This window comes from Neophocaena asiaeorientalis, unplaced genomic scaffold, assembly GCF_003031525.2.
Source record: "Neophocaena asiaeorientalis asiaeorientalis breed wild unplaced genomic scaffold, Neophocaena_asiaeorientalis_V1.1 scaffold78, whole genome shotgun sequence".
Lineage (NCBI taxonomy): Eukaryota > Metazoa > Chordata > Mammalia > Artiodactyla > Phocoenidae > Neophocaena > Neophocaena asiaeorientalis.
Window position 1 is genome coordinate 6883707 of NW_020175018.1, and position 21450 is coordinate 6905156.

At 43.5% G+C, this 21450-nt stretch overlaps 1 protein-coding gene across 1 annotated transcript; it reads left to right on the top strand.

Moving 5' to 3' along the window:
* Positions 1-1049: 1049 nt before the first annotated feature.
* On the top strand, positions 1050-19968 carry LOC112411353 (protein CutA homolog). Its single transcript, XM_024762404.1, has 6 exons — positions 1050-1196; positions 5244-5392; positions 11045-11104; positions 12741-12786; positions 13034-13083; positions 16782-19968. The coding sequence occupies exons 1-6, from the start codon at positions 1128-1130 to the stop codon at positions 16882-16884; spliced, it is 477 nt and encodes a 158-aa protein (XP_024618172.1). The 5' UTR covers positions 1050-1127; the 3' UTR covers positions 16885-19968.
* Positions 19969-21450: the final 1482 nt, after the last annotated feature.

The window sequence follows — 21450 nt, forward strand, 5'->3', positions numbered from 1 at the left end:
GTAACCACTACCACAGTCAAACTATAGAATAGTTTCCTTGGCTTAAAATTTACTTATGGCCTTGTGTATTCAGTTTCTTCCCCTGAAGTGCTGTCATTTAAAAATTAAGATATTTCACATTAAAAAACTGGATTAAAAAATTGGAAACCCTGACAGCAGTGGACTCTGCATCTCCAAAGGGCAACAGTCAGTCCTTAGCGTGCTGCTTTTAAAGATTTGTTTAATAGTTGATGTTAAATGCTGCGACGGAAGTGTGGACAAAGTGCCTTAGGGGAAAGAGAGGACTGTGGGGATTAACCTTGGGAAAGACTGCACAGAGCAGCTGGCCTGGAAAGACAAAGGAGTTCACAGGGAGAGCAATGAGGAGCCAGAGTGTGTGCTCTAAGCCAGAGAGGATTAGAAGGGAGGTCCTAGGAGGAGAGAGTGATGTGTGGGGGACAGGGAAGGGAAGGCAGCCACGTGTGTGCTTCATTTATTTGGGTTTATTTGGTGGGATGGTCCTCTACAGCGGTCCCCAACTTTGTTGGCACCAGGGACTGTTTTCGTGGAAGACAGTTTTTCCAGGGACTGGGGTGGGGGTGGGGGGTAATGGTTTCGGGATGATTCAAGCGCATTCCATTTATCGTGCGCTTTATTTCTATTATTATTACGTCAGCTCCACCTCAGATCTTCAGGCATTAGATCCCGGGCGTTGGGGACCCCTGCAAAGTGGAAGAGTTCTGTGTATGTGTATTTGTGTTTGGGCTGACGATTTTATATATCTAAGAAACTTAGGTCTTTTAATCTGTACATCTCTGGGGATTTTATGGGGTTTTTTGTATGTGTATGTTAGAATGGGAAGGGAAAATTAGTATTTTTACTTTTGCAGGGGTTGGAGGTTTGCATATGGTGCTTGGGTTGTATGTTTCCAGAAGGAGAGTTGCCCAGTGAAAAATTACTCCCTCTTTCCCCGCCCCCTCCACTATCTCCTTCCGGCCAGCCTGGCTGGGACCTGGCTGGGCAGTGGGGCAGGCAGCAGGTGGTAAGGGGAGAGGGCAGTTCAGGCCCTTCGTGCCCGCCCGTCAGCCAGCAACTCGGCCTCAGGCCACAGTTCCAATAGGCTGTGCTGCTAAATTACCAGCGACGCCATGGACAGGCTGGGCTTACGGTGCCCTTGGCCAGGCTACACGCGGCCCTCTGTCCTTTTATGCCTTTTGGTGAGTGTTCCACACTACAATGCTATGAACCCTCTCACCTCTAAACCTCCAACCTGGGGATTGAGGGAAGAACGTGCATTTCTCTTTTACTCTTCCTGGGGTTTTGAGCTGGGGGCGGGCAGGTAGTGGGTGGACGGTAAAATCCTTGGAGGCATCACCCTGTGTCTTGGAGATTGTGGTGTGAACGTGAAGATTACCAGCACCTCTTTATGCCCTGCCTTGTGAGGGGGAGTGACTGGGCTGTGTTTCACTGCCAGGGTCCTTGGGGTGGTGAGAGGTGTCTGCTGGTGAGTTCTCATGTAAGGGTCACATGATAGGTTCTTTCCCCCTTTCCAGTGCAGTTACCATCTCATTTTTCTGGGGGCTTTGTTTTCTCATCTCTGAAGTATGTTAAAATGTTAAGGTTGGCAGTGGCTACAGAGTCCCTACAGTGGTGCTGGTGGTCGCAGTGGGCTGAGTGGGGTGGGGTGCGGGGGTGGTGTAAGGGAGAGCTGTGTGGGAGGGTCACAAGCCTAGGGGTCTAGCCTAGCTCTGCTGCTCACTTTTTGGTGATTTATTCCCCTCTCTGGCCCTTAATTAACTGGCACAAATCGGTGGCTCAACATTTTGGGGACGTTTCTTGATTTTGTGTGTGTGTGTCTATGTGTGTGAGTGCAAGTCTGGATTTGCACCCAAGGAAAGTGTATAAACAATGTCAATTTCAGAGTATTCACAGATTCCTTAAAACTAGATGGATTACAAATTTAGAACCACTGGGTGGTTTCTGAGGCCCCTTCTGCCTTAACACAGATAGTAAAGTCAACCATAATCTCTTAAAGGCTAGGCAAATACTGCAGGACGAAAAAAGAATGAAATAATTGAAAGGGTACATAAAATATTTTAAACGAATGTAAAATTAGAAAAGGTATATAGTAAAGACATAAATATGAAAATGCTATAAACTTACAGTAAATCTTTTCCCGTTATAATGTTTCTATTAGGGAATATGGTGATGTGTGTATTTTGCATTCATATAATATCACTTTCTAATATACTGTAGTCCACTTTTGGTTCTAAACCAACCTTTACATGCTTCTGATTCTTTGTTGATATGGTCCACAAACATTTCTCAAGCCCATACTCCTTGTCAGGGGGTTATAAAATGCTGGGGATACAGAAATGTATGAGGCCAAAGAGCTCACGTCCAATGAGGGAGACATATGTAAACAACTGTCTGTATTTCAGTGTGATTGATGGTACAATAGAAGGATGTTTAGCAGCAGTCCTGACCTCTACCCACTAGATGCCAGTGGCATCTCCTCCCCAATCATGACAATCAAAATTGTCCCTAGATGTTGCCAGATGTCCCCTGGGGGAAAAATTGCCCCAAGTTGTGAGGCGCTGGATTAAGTGAAGCTGAAATAAGCCCACTGTATCAATTCCTAGTCGTGCTCCTTGCAGTTCAGAGAGCCCAGAAAAGGAGGCAGGAGTCTTGGATTTAAGTCTTGCTTCTGTCACAGAATTTCTGTATGTTCTGCCTCAGTAACATTATCTGTTAAATGAAGGGTTATCTTAGATAATACCTGAGGGCCCAAAGTACCTCTTAGTATTTTGTTTTGTTTTGTTTTTTGTTGTTGTTGTTGTTTTTTGCGGTACGTGGGCCTCTCACTGTTGTGGCCTCTCCCGTTGCGGAGGCTCCGGATGCGGGGGCTCAGCCGCCGTGGCTCACAGACCTAGCTGCTCCACGGCATGTGGGATCTTCCCGGACCGGGGCACGAACCCGTGTCCCCTGCATCGGCAGGCGGACTCTCAATCATTGCGCCACCAGGGAAGCCCCCTCTTAGTATTTTTTGACTATGAGTTCATACAAGAGTTTCAATGCATTTTAGGTGAGTTTATAGTTAATCCTATTAGCTCAGTGTTACACTGATAACTGCTGGCCGAAATGCCCTAGATCTTCCTTAGGAATGGTTTTTTTGGTTGAGGGACAGACCATTACTCCTTTTGTTTAGAGACTGTACAGGAAGCCACCTTAGAGTCATGTAGTTGACCCCTTACAGTTTTTTAGTTTGTCCGATTCTCTGCCAAAAGCTCTGTGGGTGACCCAAAAGCCCTACTTACTTCACAAGGCTATTTTGTCTCAATATCAACATCTTGCTGGTATACTAATTCACCAGTCTAGAAGTTATTTCTTGAGAACCTGCTGTGTGCCGTGAAGTGTCCTGGGGACACAGTGATGAGCAAACCACAGTCCCTTCCTTTATTGGATTAGTGATTATATATTGTTTTTCCTATCTTGTTTGAACCCATGGCAGCTCTGAGGCAGGCAGCACAGATGTCATAATCTCCAGTTTCTAGATAACATTTATAGAAGGCAAAGGAAGTAACTTGTTGAAGACCACAGGCATCAGTACTGGCGCTAGGATTTAAATCCTGCTCTTTAGTGCCTTTATTTTTTCCCTATATAATCTAACTGAGTTGTCACCAAAAGCTTCATTGAAAAGCCTGGTTCTTTTTTTCTTGTGTGGTCACTGGTTTAGTGCAGAGGACTAGTGTGTTGGATTGGAGGTGTTGGTGGAGGTAGTGGGAGGGAATGAGAAACCCACCCCAGACAGGCGTCTAGTCAAACTGAAGCTAAAGACATAAAAACGCTACTCAGGCCCTGCCAAGAAGTAGGAGCCAGGCAGGGCCAGGCAATAACGTAGGAGTGGGAGGACAGAGGTTTATTTGAGCGAGATGTGAGCCCCAGGCTGGGAGGCAGGAGAAGCACGCTCTTGTTCAGTCTTGCCTGAGTCACAGTGGGACTCCTTGCAAGTTGCCTCTATCCCTATTAATGACTCCTTTGTATTCCCCCAGCAAAGAACCCTGGAATAGAAGATGTCCTCCAGTTCTTTTCATTTCCTCTTATTTTAAAAGTTTGTCATTAAAAAAGCAAGAAAAAGTATATCTTGCCTGTCTTTTCCTCTCACGGTGTCACTGCCATTTTCTTAGCTCAAGATCTTAATGTCTTTTTCCTGGAACATTGTAATGGCCTTTTGAATAGACTGCCTTCTGGCCACTCCCCATCCTCCTTCAGCTAGATCATATTATTACTCTTCTATTTTAAAACCTGCAAAAGCACCTTATCACTTGAGTATGAACCCTCCATTCCTTAGCCTGACCCGTTATAGTTCTAGCCAGTCTCATTCTCCTCCCAATCTCTTACCCACAGACTAAGACCCATGCAGACTAGATAGTTTATCTGTCCCTACATACCTCTTGAGTTTGTACATATTATCATATCTCCCTCTTTTGTAATTCTGCTTAGTATTTCAGTTCCAACTTAGATAGTACCTTCTTTTCAAAGCCTTTTCCTGTCTCCAACAGGTAGAGCCTTCCTCCTGGACCCTCCAGTTGTCTGTCACAGTAGTACAGGTCACGTTGCTTTAGAATCAGCCTTCCTTTTCCACTAGACTCCCTGTAGCACCTGGCACATACACAATTGAACGAAGGTGAAATTAACTCCCTAAAACATCGACAGGTGTAAGAACTTGTCATTCATAATAACCTCCATGGGATGATAGCAGTTCAGTGTATGCCGTTTGGCGTTACCTCCAGTAGCAGTTTTGTACAGTAGGAATGGATTTCAAGTTATCCAGACTCGACTCCTAATCTTGGCTTCAGTTAAAAGCTGTGTGATTTTTTTTTTTTTTTTTTTTGGCCACACTGCATGGCTTGTGGGATCTTAGTTCCCCTACCAGGGATTGAACCCGGCAGTGAAAGCGCTGAGTCCTAACCACTGGACCGCCTGGGAATTCCCAAAGCTGTGTGATTTTGAGCAAGTTTCTTGATTTTTGAGCCTCTATTTTTTTTTCTTTTTTTTTTACCATTTGTAAAATGCAGAGGCAAATAATCTAGACATGAAAACTTTAAGCACTAAAACTCAATACAGATCCCAGGAATTATTTTGTGGATGGGAAATAGGGATGAAAATATGGTGCTCAGCTTTGGTTCCAGTCTGCTTGAGCTGGCAAATAGTGAGTTGGCCATGTCACTGCTGATCTGTGCTTCTCTTTTCCCACCGTGTAGATCCTGACTGCTTCTTTCCTGACATACCCCATGCTCAGGACCCTTAGCCAGCAGCTCCTTTCAGTTGTCACTGGCAGCTATGTCTCCGGCACTTACTCCATCGTTTTTGTCAACTGTCCCAACGAGCAGATTGCCAGAGATATTGCCAGGTATGGTGAAGGGGCTTAGGTGCTGCCCCAGGAGGCTCGGGAGCTACCAGGATGCTCCAGAGGGGCCACTTTGGGGTACTTCTCTTGCTTTTGACAACCCCATCTGTCCAGTGATGAACTACACAGCTGTCTGCTTGGGGTGATATGAGAAGCGTGGCTGAATGACACTTGGATGGATCCTGCGGCTGGGCCTGAAAATGCTGAGTGGTGCATGGGGGCGTAAAAGTGATATGAGACCCAGAGAGATAGCTGGCTTGCTCAAGGTGTTAAGATAAGAGAACAGTGGAACTCTGCAAGTTGAGAATTTAAGAGTCCTAATTCCTGACCCAGCTCTCTTTTTGGAGATAGTCTTTGCTTAGTCCCAGAGGTGCCCACCATGACAAGAGGAGGAGGAGACCAATTCCAAGTATATGGCAGATTTCTAAAAGCAGCTGTGCTGTGGTGGAAAGAGCACTGGACTTGTAATCAGAACAATTTGAATCTTGGCTCTGCCGCTTGCTGTGTGACCTCAGGCAAGTTGCTTCCCTTCTCTAAGCATTAGTTTTCTGAATTATAGAATAGGATAATGCCACCTACCTCACAGGGTTGTTGAGAGGATTATATGATATATGTACAGTCCTTATTCCAGTAACTCAAATGTAGTAGATGCTCAAAAAATGTTGGTTGTATCTGAATTTCCACCCTTCACTTCTCTTTTTTTTAAATTTATTTTTCTTTTTTTGGCCGCGCCTTGAGGCTTGCGGTATCTTAGTTCCCTGAACAGGGATAGAACCCAGGGCCACGGCAGTAAAAGCGCCAAGTCCTAACCACTGGACTGCTAGGGAAGCTCCCCTGCCCTTCACTCCTTTATAGCTACAGCTTTGAAGCGGGTTAGTGGGGCTGAGGGGTAATGGATTTGGCTCCTGGCTCCCTTTCTTCTTGCTCTACAACTCAGCATTCTTGAGGTTTGATGATAGCTTAAGTTATAGTGTTTTATGTGTTGAATTCGGTCTTTGGGGGCACATAGCCTCCAAACTGATGGTCCCAGGTTAACTTTGCATTTGATTCCATCTTTCCTGCCCCTAACCAGAATGTCTATTTTTTCCTTATTTACATTACGTTTGGAGAACAGCTCTTGTCTAAAAGAACATGTGATTACTCCAGAAATATGACCTAGTATTGTATTTAGCAGCTAGGAATTGAAATCCCTCCTGTGCTTCTGGTATACCCAGGATCTGTGCTGAACTCTCTGGACCCGTGGACTAGCCACTCTGGGTCCTGTCAGGGAACAACTTGAGCTGACATCTGTGAGGTGTTGGGTATCAGGAGGAGAAGGATTCTAAGGCCTGGATTCTAAATACAGTAGTTGAAAGGCCAATTCAGGTAAATGGATCAGTATCATCTTGAAGAGGGGTCTCTATTGTCTTTGCATCCAAGGTTGCTGATGAGAGGTCAGGAATGGGGTCTCATTGCTTCATAGGTAATGCTTTTTCTCTCTGGTTTTTCTCCTAGTTTTTAGGAATTTCTCTTTGTCTTAATGTTCAAGTATTACTTTGTTAAATATAGCCTCTCTACTCTCTCTATCTGCATCATGCTTTCCTGGAACTCCTTATAGATGTTGAATTTGTTTTCTGTGACTGAACTTTATAGTTTTCTTTAGACTGAATTTTATAGTTTTCCTTTTCAAGATTTCAGATTGTTTTTAATAACCAACTGCTCTTGTTTTGTAATTGTCTGATCTTGTTTTATAAATGCAATGATCTTGCTTTATCTTTCTGTGGATAGTAATTATACTTATTTTATGCTTAATTTTCTTCCAGCTTTATTGAGATATAATTGACATATAACATTGTGTAAGTTTAAGATATACAACATGATGATTTTATATGTGTATATATTACAAAATGATTACGACAATAAGGTTAGTTAAACATCCATCATCTCAGTTACTTTTTTGTGTGATAAGAACTCTTTAAGATCTACTCTCTTAGCAATTTTCAAGTATACATAATTGTACTTATTTTTAAATCTTGGTTTCAATTATCCTTCTCATGTAAATTCTTTTTTGTTGTTGAATTTTAGTCTCTCATGGTGTTGACTTTCCTCAAATACTTTGTAATTCTTACTTGTAGCCTCTCTCATCTTCTTAGCTATGCTTATGGGGAAGTGTAGAAACAAATGGAGGAATTGACCTTAGGTGGTACTCTGCAGTGTGTGTGTGGGGCATGTGGACATTCTACTGGCTGGGGTACCCAAGTAACTGGTCTTCTGGGCATGCACTCTCCCTTTTGTCCTTGGCTGTCGCCGGCCACTAGGACAGTGTTTTGCCTTTTGTCCAAAATTCCCATGCTCACTGCTCTGCCTGTATCAAACATCCCATTACTGTTGCCTGGGCCATGGGAGATTTAGGGGGTCTACCTGCTCCTGCTGTGGCATTCCAACTATTTACCTTGACGGTTGCCTCCAAGTTCTTGCCTGCTCTGGTTCCCATTACATCTAGATTTCAAACTGTTGCTTTCGTATTCTCTCCCCCACCTCCTGCCCCAAGTTCAAAAAGGCACATTTATTTACAAAGGAACAGTATAAATGTAATAAGGAATAAAGGAAATAAAATAATAGGCATACATATTTACATAGCAGATGTAGGCAAAACTTACTAAGAAGATTCTTGAAATACACTTACAATCTAGGATTCAACAGTTAAAATCAGTTTCTAAGAATAATTTATCACCTCAAGAAGAATTTTTAGGATGGTCAACTTATATGATTCAAACTGTGGCTATGTTAGTGAAAAAATTATAATTTTATATTCTTCAAAATTCTCCAGGTTGCTGGAGGCCAAGAAAACCAGATCACTGCCAATGTTTAAAAGATTCAAAGGCTCTTAAGTTAAGAAGTCCCCCTACATGCTCCCATGCATGTCTCAGGGCTGCCTTTTTTCTTTAGGGCCTCCTCCTAGTTGCTAGTACATAAAGCGTTCTTACTGTGCTCTGGCACGGTGAAGAAATGTTTTGTTGTTTCTGGTGTGGGGTGTAAAAGGGAGGTTGCAGTGTGTGTGCAGCCCACCAGCTGAGCTGGAAGTCTCAATTGGAGTCCTGAGTGATGTGGCAGTGGAGCTCTCCCCTCAGCTGTTCTGTTCAGTATTTTTCGTTAATGATTTGGGTAGAAGAGAGGCAAATAGGTTCACTTCCAGGATTTGTAGAAGGAGAGTAAGTGGGTACATGGTGGGGAGGGCCCCACAAATGTTAGCCGGCAGGAGCCCCAGCTCTGCCTGCGGAACTAGTGCTGGGACCAGGTCTTTCAGCTCCAGTTTAGTGCTCTTTCTTCTTTAGTGCTCTTTAGCATTCATTCTGCTGCCTCTCAGTTCTGGTTCAGTTCCATTCTGGTTCCTGGCCGTGTTCTTAGAGCTCTTCATTGACAGATACATTCTAAACTGGAAAAATCTCTTATTGGGGCTAGGGTGAAAACCTGAATGTTGAACCAGGAGACCTGGATTCTAGTTTCCTTTTTGCTGCCAACACCACATATGACCTTAGACAAGTCTTCCTTCTCTGGGCTTTGATTTCATACGTAGGGAGAGGGAATTGGATTAGGCCAGGGTCACAGACAAAGATGTCACAAGCAGGCAACTTAAATGAGTGAAGTGGGCTGGGGTGTCGCGCTGAAGAATGACTGTAGTTAGCAGCCCTTACTCGTCCCAGGTGTTGAGAGGGAGAACAGTGGAAACTGACCCGAGAAGCGTAAGTCATGCCTAGAGGGAGTAGCCCCTGCTCAGCTCTAGCTAAATCTGACCTTGTAGGACTACAGGTCCAAAATGTTATAAGATTCATTTTTTGGTGAGAAGCTAGGTAATGTGTATTTTTTTTAATGTGAAATACCCTGATAGTAAATATTGGTAGCAAAATCAAGATTTTTTTTAAATGCCGTGAGAGCCAAACCATGTATCTGGTCTGTGAGCCTCTAGTCTGTGAACTTTGCAGTTTCTAGAGACCCCAGAAGCTCTGTCTTCTGCTTTACTCACATGAGCATGAGGGCTTGAGCTTTCCGTCTGTGACTCACTGCTGGGCTTTAGTGTGTGTATTTGTGTTTTATTTGTTTGGCCACAGGAGCTTTTTGAATAACACAGCCCTCCATAACTTTACAGTCTTTTACCCAAGGACAGGTTGCTGTGATTACTCAGGAGTTGACACTACCAAAGAGATTGGAGGCCCGTGAGGCAATGGATTATTTTTTTCTAGAGGTTTAACTCACTCCCTCTGTTTGTGTGCCACCTTCAGAACCAATGAAGTGTAATTTCTCAGCAGATCATTTGATTGAGTGAGTGAGACTTGCAGACGTTGCTTGAACAAATTTGTGCCGTGTGCCTCTCCTTACAGTCAGATTTATTTAGCACCTGGAACTTTCCAAGGGAATGAGGGTGGTGGTAATACATTAAAGTGGAGCCTTAAATAGAGCACTGTTCAGCCTGGAACTCAGGGGAAGAGAAAGTAGGTCAGTTCTCTTGGCAGCAGTCAAGAGAAGGAGAGATCAGTAAGCAGGGCTCAGATTAGGGTTATCTGGCAGGGGCCACACACTTCAGAGAACTGAGACCAGGCCCCCTTGGCTGACTGAGACCTGAGAGGGGGTTGTCAGGGCCTGCCTGATTCCGAGGGCTTGAGGTTTGATACTTGGGGACACTTCTTTGCATCAATGACTTGGTGGTGCTTTTGTTTCTATGACACTTGTACTAGTTCAGGCACTTTTTATTGTGTTCACCAGGGCTCTGCACAGGAATCAGACTGTCAGAGCAGGAATTCCAACCTGTGGTCTGTCAAAGAAAGTTTTTAGAGGTCTGCAAAGGTGATGATAATTGTGCTCTTAGGGTTGTGGTAGGAACCTTCACAAAAATAAAAAGTGAAAAGAGCCTGTATTTGCCAAAGACAGACATAGGATAGGATGCCTTTTTTTGCTTTCCCTTGGAGTTATATCAGTTCCATGTGGTCACATGATATCTACAGACCAGAAACCCTGTCAGCCTAGTACATATCCGAGAGAGAAAAGGAGAAGAAGGTGACATAATAAAAGGTTTTTTGGTGGTGAAAAGAGTTGGAAACCACCGACTGAACCAGTCCTCTGTACAGCAGGAGTCAGACACCCTGTCAGCCTTGTACATATCCAAGAGAGAAAAGGAGAAGAAGGTGACATAATAAAAGGAGTTTTTGGTGGTGAAAAGAGTTGGAAACCACCGACTGAACCAATCCTCTGATTGTACAGCAGGAGTCAGGTTGAGTGAGGGGGTCGTGCCTGTCTTGGATAGGTGCTCAAATACTTATTTCTGGAATGAAAGAAAGAGCTTGCATAAGGTCACACAGCCATCCTACTGCAGGGCTGGATTGGAATCCAGGTCTTTTTGTTCTCCGTCCATTGCTAATAAATTCCCATTCCCCAAGCAGACTAGGCCTGTCCTTTAAAACTGCCTTCCCATAGCTGCTTCCCTACTTCTCTCCCCACCCAGGGAAGGACTTATAAACAACTCTGTCTTCAGAGGTTCTGTGCACAGTAGTTATGAAACATGTTGGTTTGAGTTGGGAGGGGCACTCTAAATGGTTATCTATTTAGAATTAGGTTTCCTGAGTAGTTCCCAGGAACTGCTGGACACTTGCCCCAGTAACTGTCACTCTCTCTTTGCTTTAGGGCTATACTGGATAAGAAGCTGACTGCCTCTGTGAACATCCTGCCTAAGGCATACTCACTGTGAGTTTTGCTGTAGCCAGTGGAAGGGTGTGGGAGTGCTAGGTCAGGTCCTGCCTGGTGGAAAGAGCACTGAACTAATGGGGAATTGTCAAAGAACAACTCAAAGGCATTTAATTAATCAATAGTTCACTGTCAATTTCTATTCAGAGGAAGTCAACCAGTGGGTTTATGTCATTCAACAAAAGCAAAAACAGGCTGTTTAGAGAAGGGAGAAAAAAATCTATAGTTTAGGAACAGTGAATCTTGTCTGCACATTCTTTGTTTAAATCAATTAGCTTGCTTTTAGCAAAGAAGTCAAACTGGGCATTCCATCCCTGAGTAAGCCAACTAGGGATATCAAAGATTATAATTTCCATTACTTTTGGATTCTCTGGAAAACTTTGAGAGTTTAGCATATGTGACAGGCTGTTTCTCTGTATTGTCTGCCTTTTATTTCATCAGCTCCTTTACTTAAGCCTGGTCTGCACCATTTCCCTCATCAAAATATGTCAGTATCCCAGTACTGGCTGTGCAGGATTTGTCTTGTGCCTTAATCTCTCTGATTAGCCTGTTTCTCATCTTCTTCTTCCCCTGATGAGCAAGAGAGAGGGAGGGAGGGAGGGAGGGAGAGAAATAACGTCTACTCTAAAGGTCAGAACAGAAAAGTGCTATATAATGAAAGCTTTCCCCTGCCCAGCAGTGTCATTCCCTCAGTGGCTCACATCACCTATAGCTATGGTTCCCAAATTTGGCTATGCTTTAGATTCCTGAGCTCCCTCCTGGATCTACTCAATCAGTCTCCCTGAGGATGAGCCTTGAATCTGAATTTTTAAGAGGTTATGTAAGTGATTCACATAAAGCCAGTCTGGGAGCTACTGCTTTGGAGCTAGAACAGAATTTTAGCCTACTGTTTCCCCTCATGTGTTCATCCTTCCTTGTAATTCATCCTTTTACCACAGCTCTGTGAGATGAGGCCAGTGGCCTAAGTCATCTTAGATTTGCCCTGGGTTAGCATAGGCATTCTCAGGCCGAATTTCTTTCCCTTCCCATGATGCTGTTCTCATACTCTTTTCTAAACATTGTCACTGACTTTGTTTTTAACTTTTGGACCTGTTTCCATATTTTATAAGGCTTACTTCTTCCCTGAATCTTCCTGTGCTTTTTCATTTACCCATTGGTGGGCACTCAGCTTTGAGAGTCAGTGATACAGATAGCACCAGTCCAAAGGATGGGGAGGTACCTGGAAGCCAAGAGTATGGGATGAGCATTGAAAAAGCTGGAGATGCCCAGTTTAGAGGAGAGAACATATAGGAGTTTCTGTAGGGCTGTCCTGAGGTGGTTCTTCATGTGGAAGTTGGGGAAAACAATTGGGTGGCAAATGTTGGCACACCATAAGAAAAACCATCTCACGTGAAAACCTTTCAGGAGATGGTGAGCCCCTCACCTCCAGGAAAGTTAAGGCAGGTGCTAGAAGCGTGCATTAGAATGTTTAGACTAGATGACCTGTAGGGCCTTGGCCAACTCTAGGCTTTTTTATATGGGCTTGGAAAGATTTTAAAGTTTCCACCTTAGTAAGTCACCTAATTGGGCCAGGCTTATTTCACTGAACTCATCTTGTAAGCATGATAATTTTTTTTGTTGTTATTCTCTTCTCCAGATACTATTGGAATGGAGAAATAGAAGAAGCCACTGAAATCCTGCTGGTGAGTGAGGATAGGGGGATGCGGCCTTGATAGGGAAAGAGTGAGAGCACAGTTCCAATTAAAAATTAGCAAAGATCAATTAACTGAGGTTCTTGCCCCACATAAGATGCCCTAGGTTCATTTGTAAGCTACTAACGGCCTGGGGACCCGGAGGAATGCTGTCTCCTAAACAGCCAGATGAATGAGCAGCTGCAGAGCTGGGGCTGAGCTCCTGAAGCAGTGATTTTTTTTTTCTTTTCTTTTACAGTTAATAAAGACAAAGACTTCCAAGGTCCGTATGCTATCCAGCTACATCAGGTAATAGTGCAATCTCTTCCCATCCGGGACATGCTGGGAACTAAGTGAAATGAGCTTGAGAAGTAGGATACCTAGAGCTTAGTCACCAGCCTCCCATGTGACCCTGGGTATGGCCCTGTCCCTCAGACTCTCCATCTGTAAAGTGAGTGAGTTTTAAACCAGCGGTTCTCAAAATTTTGGTCTCAGGATCCCTTTACACTTTTAAAAATTATTAAGGACCCAAAAGACCTTTGTTTATGTGGGTTATATCAAAGTTTACTGTATTAGAAATTAAAGCTGAGAAATTTTAAAAATATGTATTTTTAGTTCATTTAAATTAACAGTAATAGAACAATTACATATTAACATAAATACAGGCATACCTCAGACAGCTTTGGTTCCAGACCACCGCAATAAAGTGAATTTATCGCAATAAAATGATTTTTTTTTTGGTTTCCCAGTGTATATAAAAGTTATGTTTAACCTATACTGCAGCGTATTAAGTGTGTTAATAGCGTTATGTCTAAAAAGAACAATGTACATACCTTAATTTAAAAATACAAAACAAAAAACAATTATAGTAACATCAAAGATCACTGATGACATCACCATAACAAATATAATAATCATGAAAAAGCAAAATTTTGCAAGAATTAGCAAAATGTGAGACAGAGACACAAAGTGAGCAAAGGTAGCATCAATAGACTTGCTTGATGCAGGGTCGCCACAAGCCTTCAATTTCTAAAAAAACACAGTATCTGTAATAAAGCGTAGTGCAATAAAACAAGGTATGCTAGTAATGTATTTTTATGGAAAGTAACCATATCTTCCAAAACACAAAAAAGTGAGAATGGCATCATTTTACATTTTTGCAAAATCTGGCTTAATAAGAGAGCTGGATCTTGTCAAAAGCATCTTTAAGTGTTGGGACACTTAAGCTCATGATGATAAATTCAGGTTTTCCAAACTTCTCATTTTTGCTTAAAAACATGATTTTTTAAAATTTACAATATTGTGTTTAATTTCTGCTGTATAGCAAAGTGACTCATTTATATATATATATATATATATATTCTTTTTCATATTCTTTTCCATTATGGTTCATCAAAGGATAGGGAATATAGTTCCCTGTGCTATTCAGTAGGACCTTGTTTACCCATCCTGTATATAATAGTTTGCATCTGCTAATCCCAGACTCCCAGTCCTTCCCTCCCCAACCCCCAAAACATGAATTTTTAAATTGGCATTAAATGATATAAATTGTCTTCGTTTGAGTGATGGGCCCACTTTGTTCATATTTGAGAAAATGTCTACCTAATACTCAAACCTGAGTAACCTTAATTTGTAAAACTGACAAATGATGGTTACTCAGGCTTGAAAGTAAAAATGGTATTCTTTGGGAAAAGTCAAGTTTAGCTTGTGTCTCAGTCAGACAAGTTTAAGACAACTTTGAACGTAGGTATATAGCAGAAGTGCTTTATGTATACTTCCCATTCTGTCACACAGAATATTAAAAAGGCACACTCAAGGGTCAAACTTTAATAAAAATAGTAATTTTTACCACATTATCAAGAATGTTCTTAAGTGAATTTGGCTTTTTTAAAATGCAAGTATCGTGGTGGTGAAGAATACGGTGATAGCTAGTACAGTTTGGTGCCGTTGTCTTGATGCATGCTAAGGTGCCACCAGTTTTACCCATCATTGCTTTTGTACCATCAGTGCAAATGTCAACATACATGAAAAGATAAATAACAGTATTATTATGAAAATAGTTTTGGCCTCATGGACCTCCTGAAAGAGGCTTGGAGTTCCCCAGGGGTCAGTGGACTCCACTTGAGAACCACTGGTATAAATCCTTATTTATCATTCAGAGTGTAGTTTTGTAATAATTGGCATCACCTGGAAGCTTGCCATAAATGCAGAATCTCACACTCACCCCAAACCTACTGAATCAAACTACAGTTTAACAAGATCCCCAGGTGATTCCTATGCACAGTAAAAGCTTGAGATTCTCTGGTCTAAACCAGTGATTTTTGATGTTGGCTACATATTATAATCACATGGAGACTTTCTCAAATTACCAATTTGGGCTCCACCTCAGATTCTGACCTAATTCATCTGGAATGGGGATCAAATATGGTGTTCTTCAAAGCACCCAGGTTGACTCTCTTTGCAGCCAGGATGCAAGTCACCTGTCTGGATGATAAAACCCTTTCCTTTCACATCTTAGGGAACCAGGCAGGATTCTATGGTTATATGGCTATACTGGGTCTCAGATCTATTGGTAGAGAAGGCCCTCATGTTACTGCCTTAGCGCAGGTGTGGAAATAGGGCATCTTTGGTAGAACCAGTGCTGTTGAGAAATTACAGCCTGACTGGTGAAAGACAGCTTCAGGGTTAAGACAGTGAACCCCAGAGCTTGACCTCCAGCGTCAAATCCTGCCTCCTCCACTTGCTGGTTGTAGCATAAGTGCATGCAAATTACTTTCTGTGCCTCAGTTGCCCCATCTATAAAATGGGGACTATACTAGTACCTTGGGTTGTTATGCATATTGGAAAGAATTTATGTCAAGTATACGCATGAATTGCTGTATCAGTGACAGCTCTTACTACTAAAGTGTTATTAAAATGCCTTATACTGGGGGCTTCCCTGGTGGCACAGTGGTTGAGAGTCCGCCTGCCGATGCAGGGGATATGGGTTCGTGCCCCGCGAGGATCCCATGTGCCGCGGAGCGGCTGGGCCCGTGAGCCATGGCAATTCATACATACATACACTGAATTCTGTGTGTCTGCTTATAAAAACACATACACTGGTCTAGGTATCCATGAAATAAGAAAATTCATTTTTCTCAGGCATTAGATAAAATCACCCAGCTTACTGCGAATGTTTAAGCACCTATACATACACATGTTGTGGTTTAGTAAACATTCTATCTCGTGAGAACTTTACAGCGCCTAAGTCAGCAAAAAAGCAGCAGAGGATCATTACTCCTGTGTGTAATGATGGGACCAGGGCCCAAGGCCTTATGTTTTTTCCATTTGGAAAGTGAAGAGAACTGGCATTTTGTGCCAGGACTAGGTGAGGACTGGGTGAAAGAAATGGGGAAAAGGGAGAGATTGCTGTGGGTTTGGATGGTCAAGGAAGATCCCTGGGGAAAGGTCAGTGGTTGAGTTGAGCCTCGAGGGACAGAGAGGCTTTTGATTTATCAGCAGGAACAGGGAGAACTTTCTAGGTGGAGAAGAGAATACCGAGGTACAGGGGAAGGGGGAGTTGTTTGCGGAAGGCACAGTGATGAGTGAAGGATAGTAATAAAAACAGTAGCTAACGTTTACTGAATGCATACAGCGCCAGTGTACCAGGTATGTGCCTTATATACCTTGTCTCATGTAATCCTCAGCAATCCAGTCACATAGGTACTATTTTTATCCCCTCTTTTGCAGGGCCTTTAGGGAAATTAAGTGATTTGTCCGTGCTTACATAGCTAGTAAGTGGCAGGCTTAGAATTTGAACCCACGTCTGTGAGACTCTAAAGCCATCTGGCCTAACTCATCACTTGGTGACAGATGGGTAACAGGCGTAGGAGTGGTGGGCTGTGGGGCTGGAGCAGTGGGCTGCAGGCATATTGCAGAGAGGGCCTCAAGTGAGGCTGCCCAGTTGGGTTTTATTGCATAGGCTGACTAATCCTGGTCACTCACAGAGCTCTGCTTTCTTTCCAAAGGTTGGTGCATCCTTTTGAAATCCCAGAGGTCTTCAGTCTTCCCATGGACCAAGGAGATGTGCACTATTTAAAGTGGCTGGAGGAGGGCATGGAGGAGGAATGAGTGGGGGCTTCTTGTGCCTCCTGCTGGCTGACTCTAACCTTCATCAGCTGTTCTCTGGGGGAGGGGAGGCTTCTCTCTGCCCCCTCGCATCTCTGGATTCCATGCTTTTGTCTGCACAGAGGAGTTAAGTAACTTGTGGAGGGTGAAGGTCCAAGGCTTCTGAGGCTGGAAGAGGACGCTGGGCCAGTCAGGCCAAGCAAGAACCCCGTGGATCTTGTCTCTGAGTGCATCATGCGTAAAGGTGGCTGGGGGTGGGGACCAAGGGGAGGCAGCAGTGAGGGTGAGGTTTGTCATCTACGTTCACTGAGCCTATATTGAGTGCCTAGTATGTTATTACTCTCCTGCCTCTCATGAGGAATGGACCTGTTGACCTGTCACCCAGAAGTGTGTGGGGTGAATGCCACCTTCTAGGGGAACTGGAAGTGCTTTATCCAAAAGCATGAATTGCTAATGGTGGAATTTCAGGGACAAGCAGAATTTTATTTCTTCTAGCTAAAGATGGTGTTTGTTATTCCTGAGTCCTGAGGACGTGGGACTGGGAGTGGGCTTCCTGAGTGCACGTAGGACTAGGGAGTATTAGGGCTTAGACATAGCCTCACAGATTGGGAGTAGGTCTTGACTCTTTCCTAGCCTGAAGGGGCAGACATCAGAAGGTTCTGGTGCCCTGCTCAGTGGAGACATGGGTTCTGAGCCCACCATACTAACCTCTCCACTTGAGCATCCTGAAGGAGGAAGAGCCCGGGGGGACTGCTAGACAAGTGTTTTTCAGACTTGCTCCACAGAACTCCGGGGATTCACAGAAGGTATCCTGGGGGCTACTCATACTTCAACCAGTGCAACTGTGCTTTTATTATTTTTATGTATTGAGCTAAGTTTCTGTTGTTAAAAGTTTGTAAACCAGTGGCCTAAGCCAGTCTCCATTTTATAGGAAAGGAAACTGAACTGCAGTGAGGTCCAGAAAGTAGGTGGCAATGTTGAGTTACAGACGGGCTAGCCAAGGCTGCTCACTCTGTCTGGTGCTCTCCTAAACCTGTTCCACAGGTGTCTTCTCCACGGGGAAGATCCCTGTGGGGTGAGAAAAGAGACCTGATCTAGGCTGCTTCCATGGCTCTGTCACAAGGTGACTCCGCTCTGGGGACACCATGGGCAGTTTGGGTGGGAGTCCACAGACATCTGTGGTATCCTAGGTCTTCCTTCTCAAGAGGGAAGGGTGTGTGGGAAGGGTGTTGCCAGGCTCTGGTTCTGACACCTTCTGTGCTTCTTGGACCTTAGTTCCTCCAGATATAAAATGAGGGAGGATCTGCAAGGACCCTTCCATGAAGACCTTGTAGCGACTTCAGGCTGAGCCCCTTCCAAAGGTCCAGAGGATCCTGTCTGTGATAGTGGGGAGTTTGGTGGGCTGCCTCAGGAGAAGAAAGAAAACGTTAATGGTGATGTCCTTTTTTTTTGACAGATGTTTCTGGTGCATGTGAAAATCTTGTGTAAAGTAAACCCTACCGAAAATGTACTGGGGACCCCAAATGGACTGTCCGTATTGCTTTCACGATAAAGTCAATTTCTTGGTCTGGATTTCAAGGCCCTTCGGAGCCTTGTCTCAACTCAATTTTCCATCCTCACCTACTCTGGCATGTGGGTGCTCCAGTATGCTGTGCTGTTACTCCTGTGTTCAGGCCATCCCCTCTGCCTGATCACCCTTCTGCATGAGTGCTTAAGAAGTCTTCTTGGCAAGGCCTGGCATCCCTGGTTGGAAGGAATCTCTCCTGCCTTGATGTCCTGTTATCCTTGTGTGTCCCAGTCAGTCTCCTGTTTCTAGACTGTGAGCTGCTCGAGGTGAGGGATATGTTTGAATCCATTTGGTCTCTTGCACTGGGTTTGGCAGATAATTTCCTGAATTGATGTTTCAAGGATTTGAATAGCTGAAGCTTTCTCTGTGGTCCACAATTACTTCCTAATTTATGGAGTTGGCAAAAATCCAACTTTTTTTCCTTCAACTTTTTTTAGGTGGGACTAATTCCAAAGGAGGTTTTTCTTTCTATCTCTGGCCTTCATTACTTCATTTTCTGTGCTGACTGTGCATTGAAAACTGTTTCCTTTGTGACAGTGTCACAGCTGACTATAGGAAATAGGAGAAGACAGGGACAAGACACCAGCTGTCTCTGCCAGGTACTGCCCTAGGTTCTTAACATTATTTTATCCTTACAAGTCAATGTTATCCTCATTTTGCAGTTGAAACCTGAGGTCAGAGAGCAGGAGACACTTAAATGGCAGAACTAGGCTCCTAACCCAAGTCTCTGATTCTAAATCTGATGCTCTTACTGCCTCTTTCAAAGAGGTTGGATGTATCCCTTTGTAGGCCAAAGATCCAGAGAACCTGCTGTAGCCAACTGTAAAGGAAGAGTTATTTGCTCCGAAAACATGTGGTAGTTGGTGTTGATATATTGCATTACTTCTCCCCACAGATCTGGATGTTGGTGATAATATCTTCAGTTCTACAGATGAGGGAACGGATTTAGAGGAGTTTAATGGTTAGGGTCTGTGTGACTCCAGCTTACATGGTTTGGCCACTATACCACATTGTCCTCCCAGATGATGCTGTGGGAGCTGGGGCTAGGACCTTCATCAGGGTTTCCACGCGGGAATTCCTTCCCAGCATTTCTCAGGAAACTTACGTTTTTTGATCCCAGAATCCCTGGGAGAGGAGAGTCAGTTGAGGAAATGTGAAAAAGTATTAAAGTTTTATCTGTGAACACTAAAGCTTAAAAGCATAAAGACGTTGCTGTTTTGAGGGAATCCAGCTTCATCAAATAAAAAACTAGAGCAAGACATGCTAACATAGAGTTGAAGACTAAGAGAACCAGGACAGGAGCATGTAGAAGAAAGATGGTTTCCACCAAGCCAGTCTTGCCTTTGATTGTTGGCACGTCATAAGAGCGTGTGTCTAGCCCTGTCTGCCGCAAACTGTGAGTGATTCTTGCAAATAAGATAAGTTTATACATGTAGTGTACTTTATACAAATCCTATGAGCAGTGTTCCAAGAAATAAGCTTTGGAAGCAAAATAAATTCTTAATTTGGCAATTTTGACACATGATTCTATATACTTTTAACCTTGTTTGGATATTTGAATGTTACATTATTTGAATACTATCCAATAATGTTCCCTGGTATTTTCCAGTGTTTAAGTACTCCCTAGAGGCTGTAGTTTTCTCTAAATTCTACTAAGCTTACTATTCCTATTTGTTAATTTTTTTTTTTAGATATCTGTAATAACGGGGAAAGTATGAAGAATGTTTGCAGTATTTTAAGAATAAGTTATGATTTGGGAAATTTTTGAGAGTTCTAATTTCTTGCTCCTAAATTCTAAACGTAGATAGATATGTGTTGTAAATTTGTAAACACTAACGTAGACCACAGAGGAACAGCAGGGACTCCCCACCTTGGGGAGACCACTCACCTCAGGAGGGTATATAGGGCTATTCACTGTAGAACTTGGACTAGAGCCCAGATCTCTGGATGCTTGGTGCCATTCACTTTTTATTCCATTACACTGATTTCAGCCCAGAGAATAATCCCATCCTCTACCCCGCCCTAGCTCCAACTGTGGTTTTGTTCCAAGGGCAGTTATAAAGTTGCAGCAGAAAGAGTGGTAGGAAAAAGCGGGAGCCGTAGTTAAAGAAGATTTTTAAGGGCAGACATTAACACTTGGAGTTTAACATGCTACACTAACCTCTGAAAACAGAGTTCAGTTAACTCATAGCCTTCAGTTCCCTGTAGCTTTTTCCTATCCCTTCATGCTGCCTCTTTTTCTCTCTCCAAACTACCCCCGATTTAGAGAAGTTTATTTAAGGTGGTAATCCATCATATTTATATGTGAGAGGGCTCCCTCAATATCTGCGGTGCTGAATACAGCAGGGATTCTCCCAGGCATGTGAAGGGTGAGGAACTGGAGCAAAGGAACCAGACAGAGTGGTGCAGGTTCCAACCAGCAGAGCCAGGCCAGGAATGCACTTCAGATTTCTGCAACTGTGTGCTTACAAACTCTGAATGAAGTTTCACAGTGCCTGTGCTTAAGCATCTTCATAGGGTCGCATTCTAAACTCAGTCCCCAGCTTTCACTTCTCTGTGGCCCTCAGCAAATGTTTTTTGCCCCCATGGGTCAGGTACTCACAGAAAAAAGGTTCCACATCCTTCTGGTGGCAAAGGTGAGAATATTGCTGAGAGAATGTGGTGGTGGTAGGAGTGGCACGGTGGCCAGAGAGAGGATGGGGCCTCACCAGTCCTCTTCACCTTCCAGGAAACCAGAGCTAATTCCTCCTGGTACCCAACAGCTGATATTTCACTAGGGGAATGACAGGCAGTTTTTCAAAGTGAGCCTTTAAATTGTAAATCAGACACATTAATTATAATTTTAATATAACAAATGTTATTAAAAGCAGCAATTCAAAACCATAAATCTTTTCGAAGGTGCACAGGGTTATGATAAGGTCAGTTGGCAGTAATGCAGCTATTTTCAGGTACGAATGAAATGCTGGGGTGTGGAGTCAGTGTGACATTGCCAGGCCTTAAAC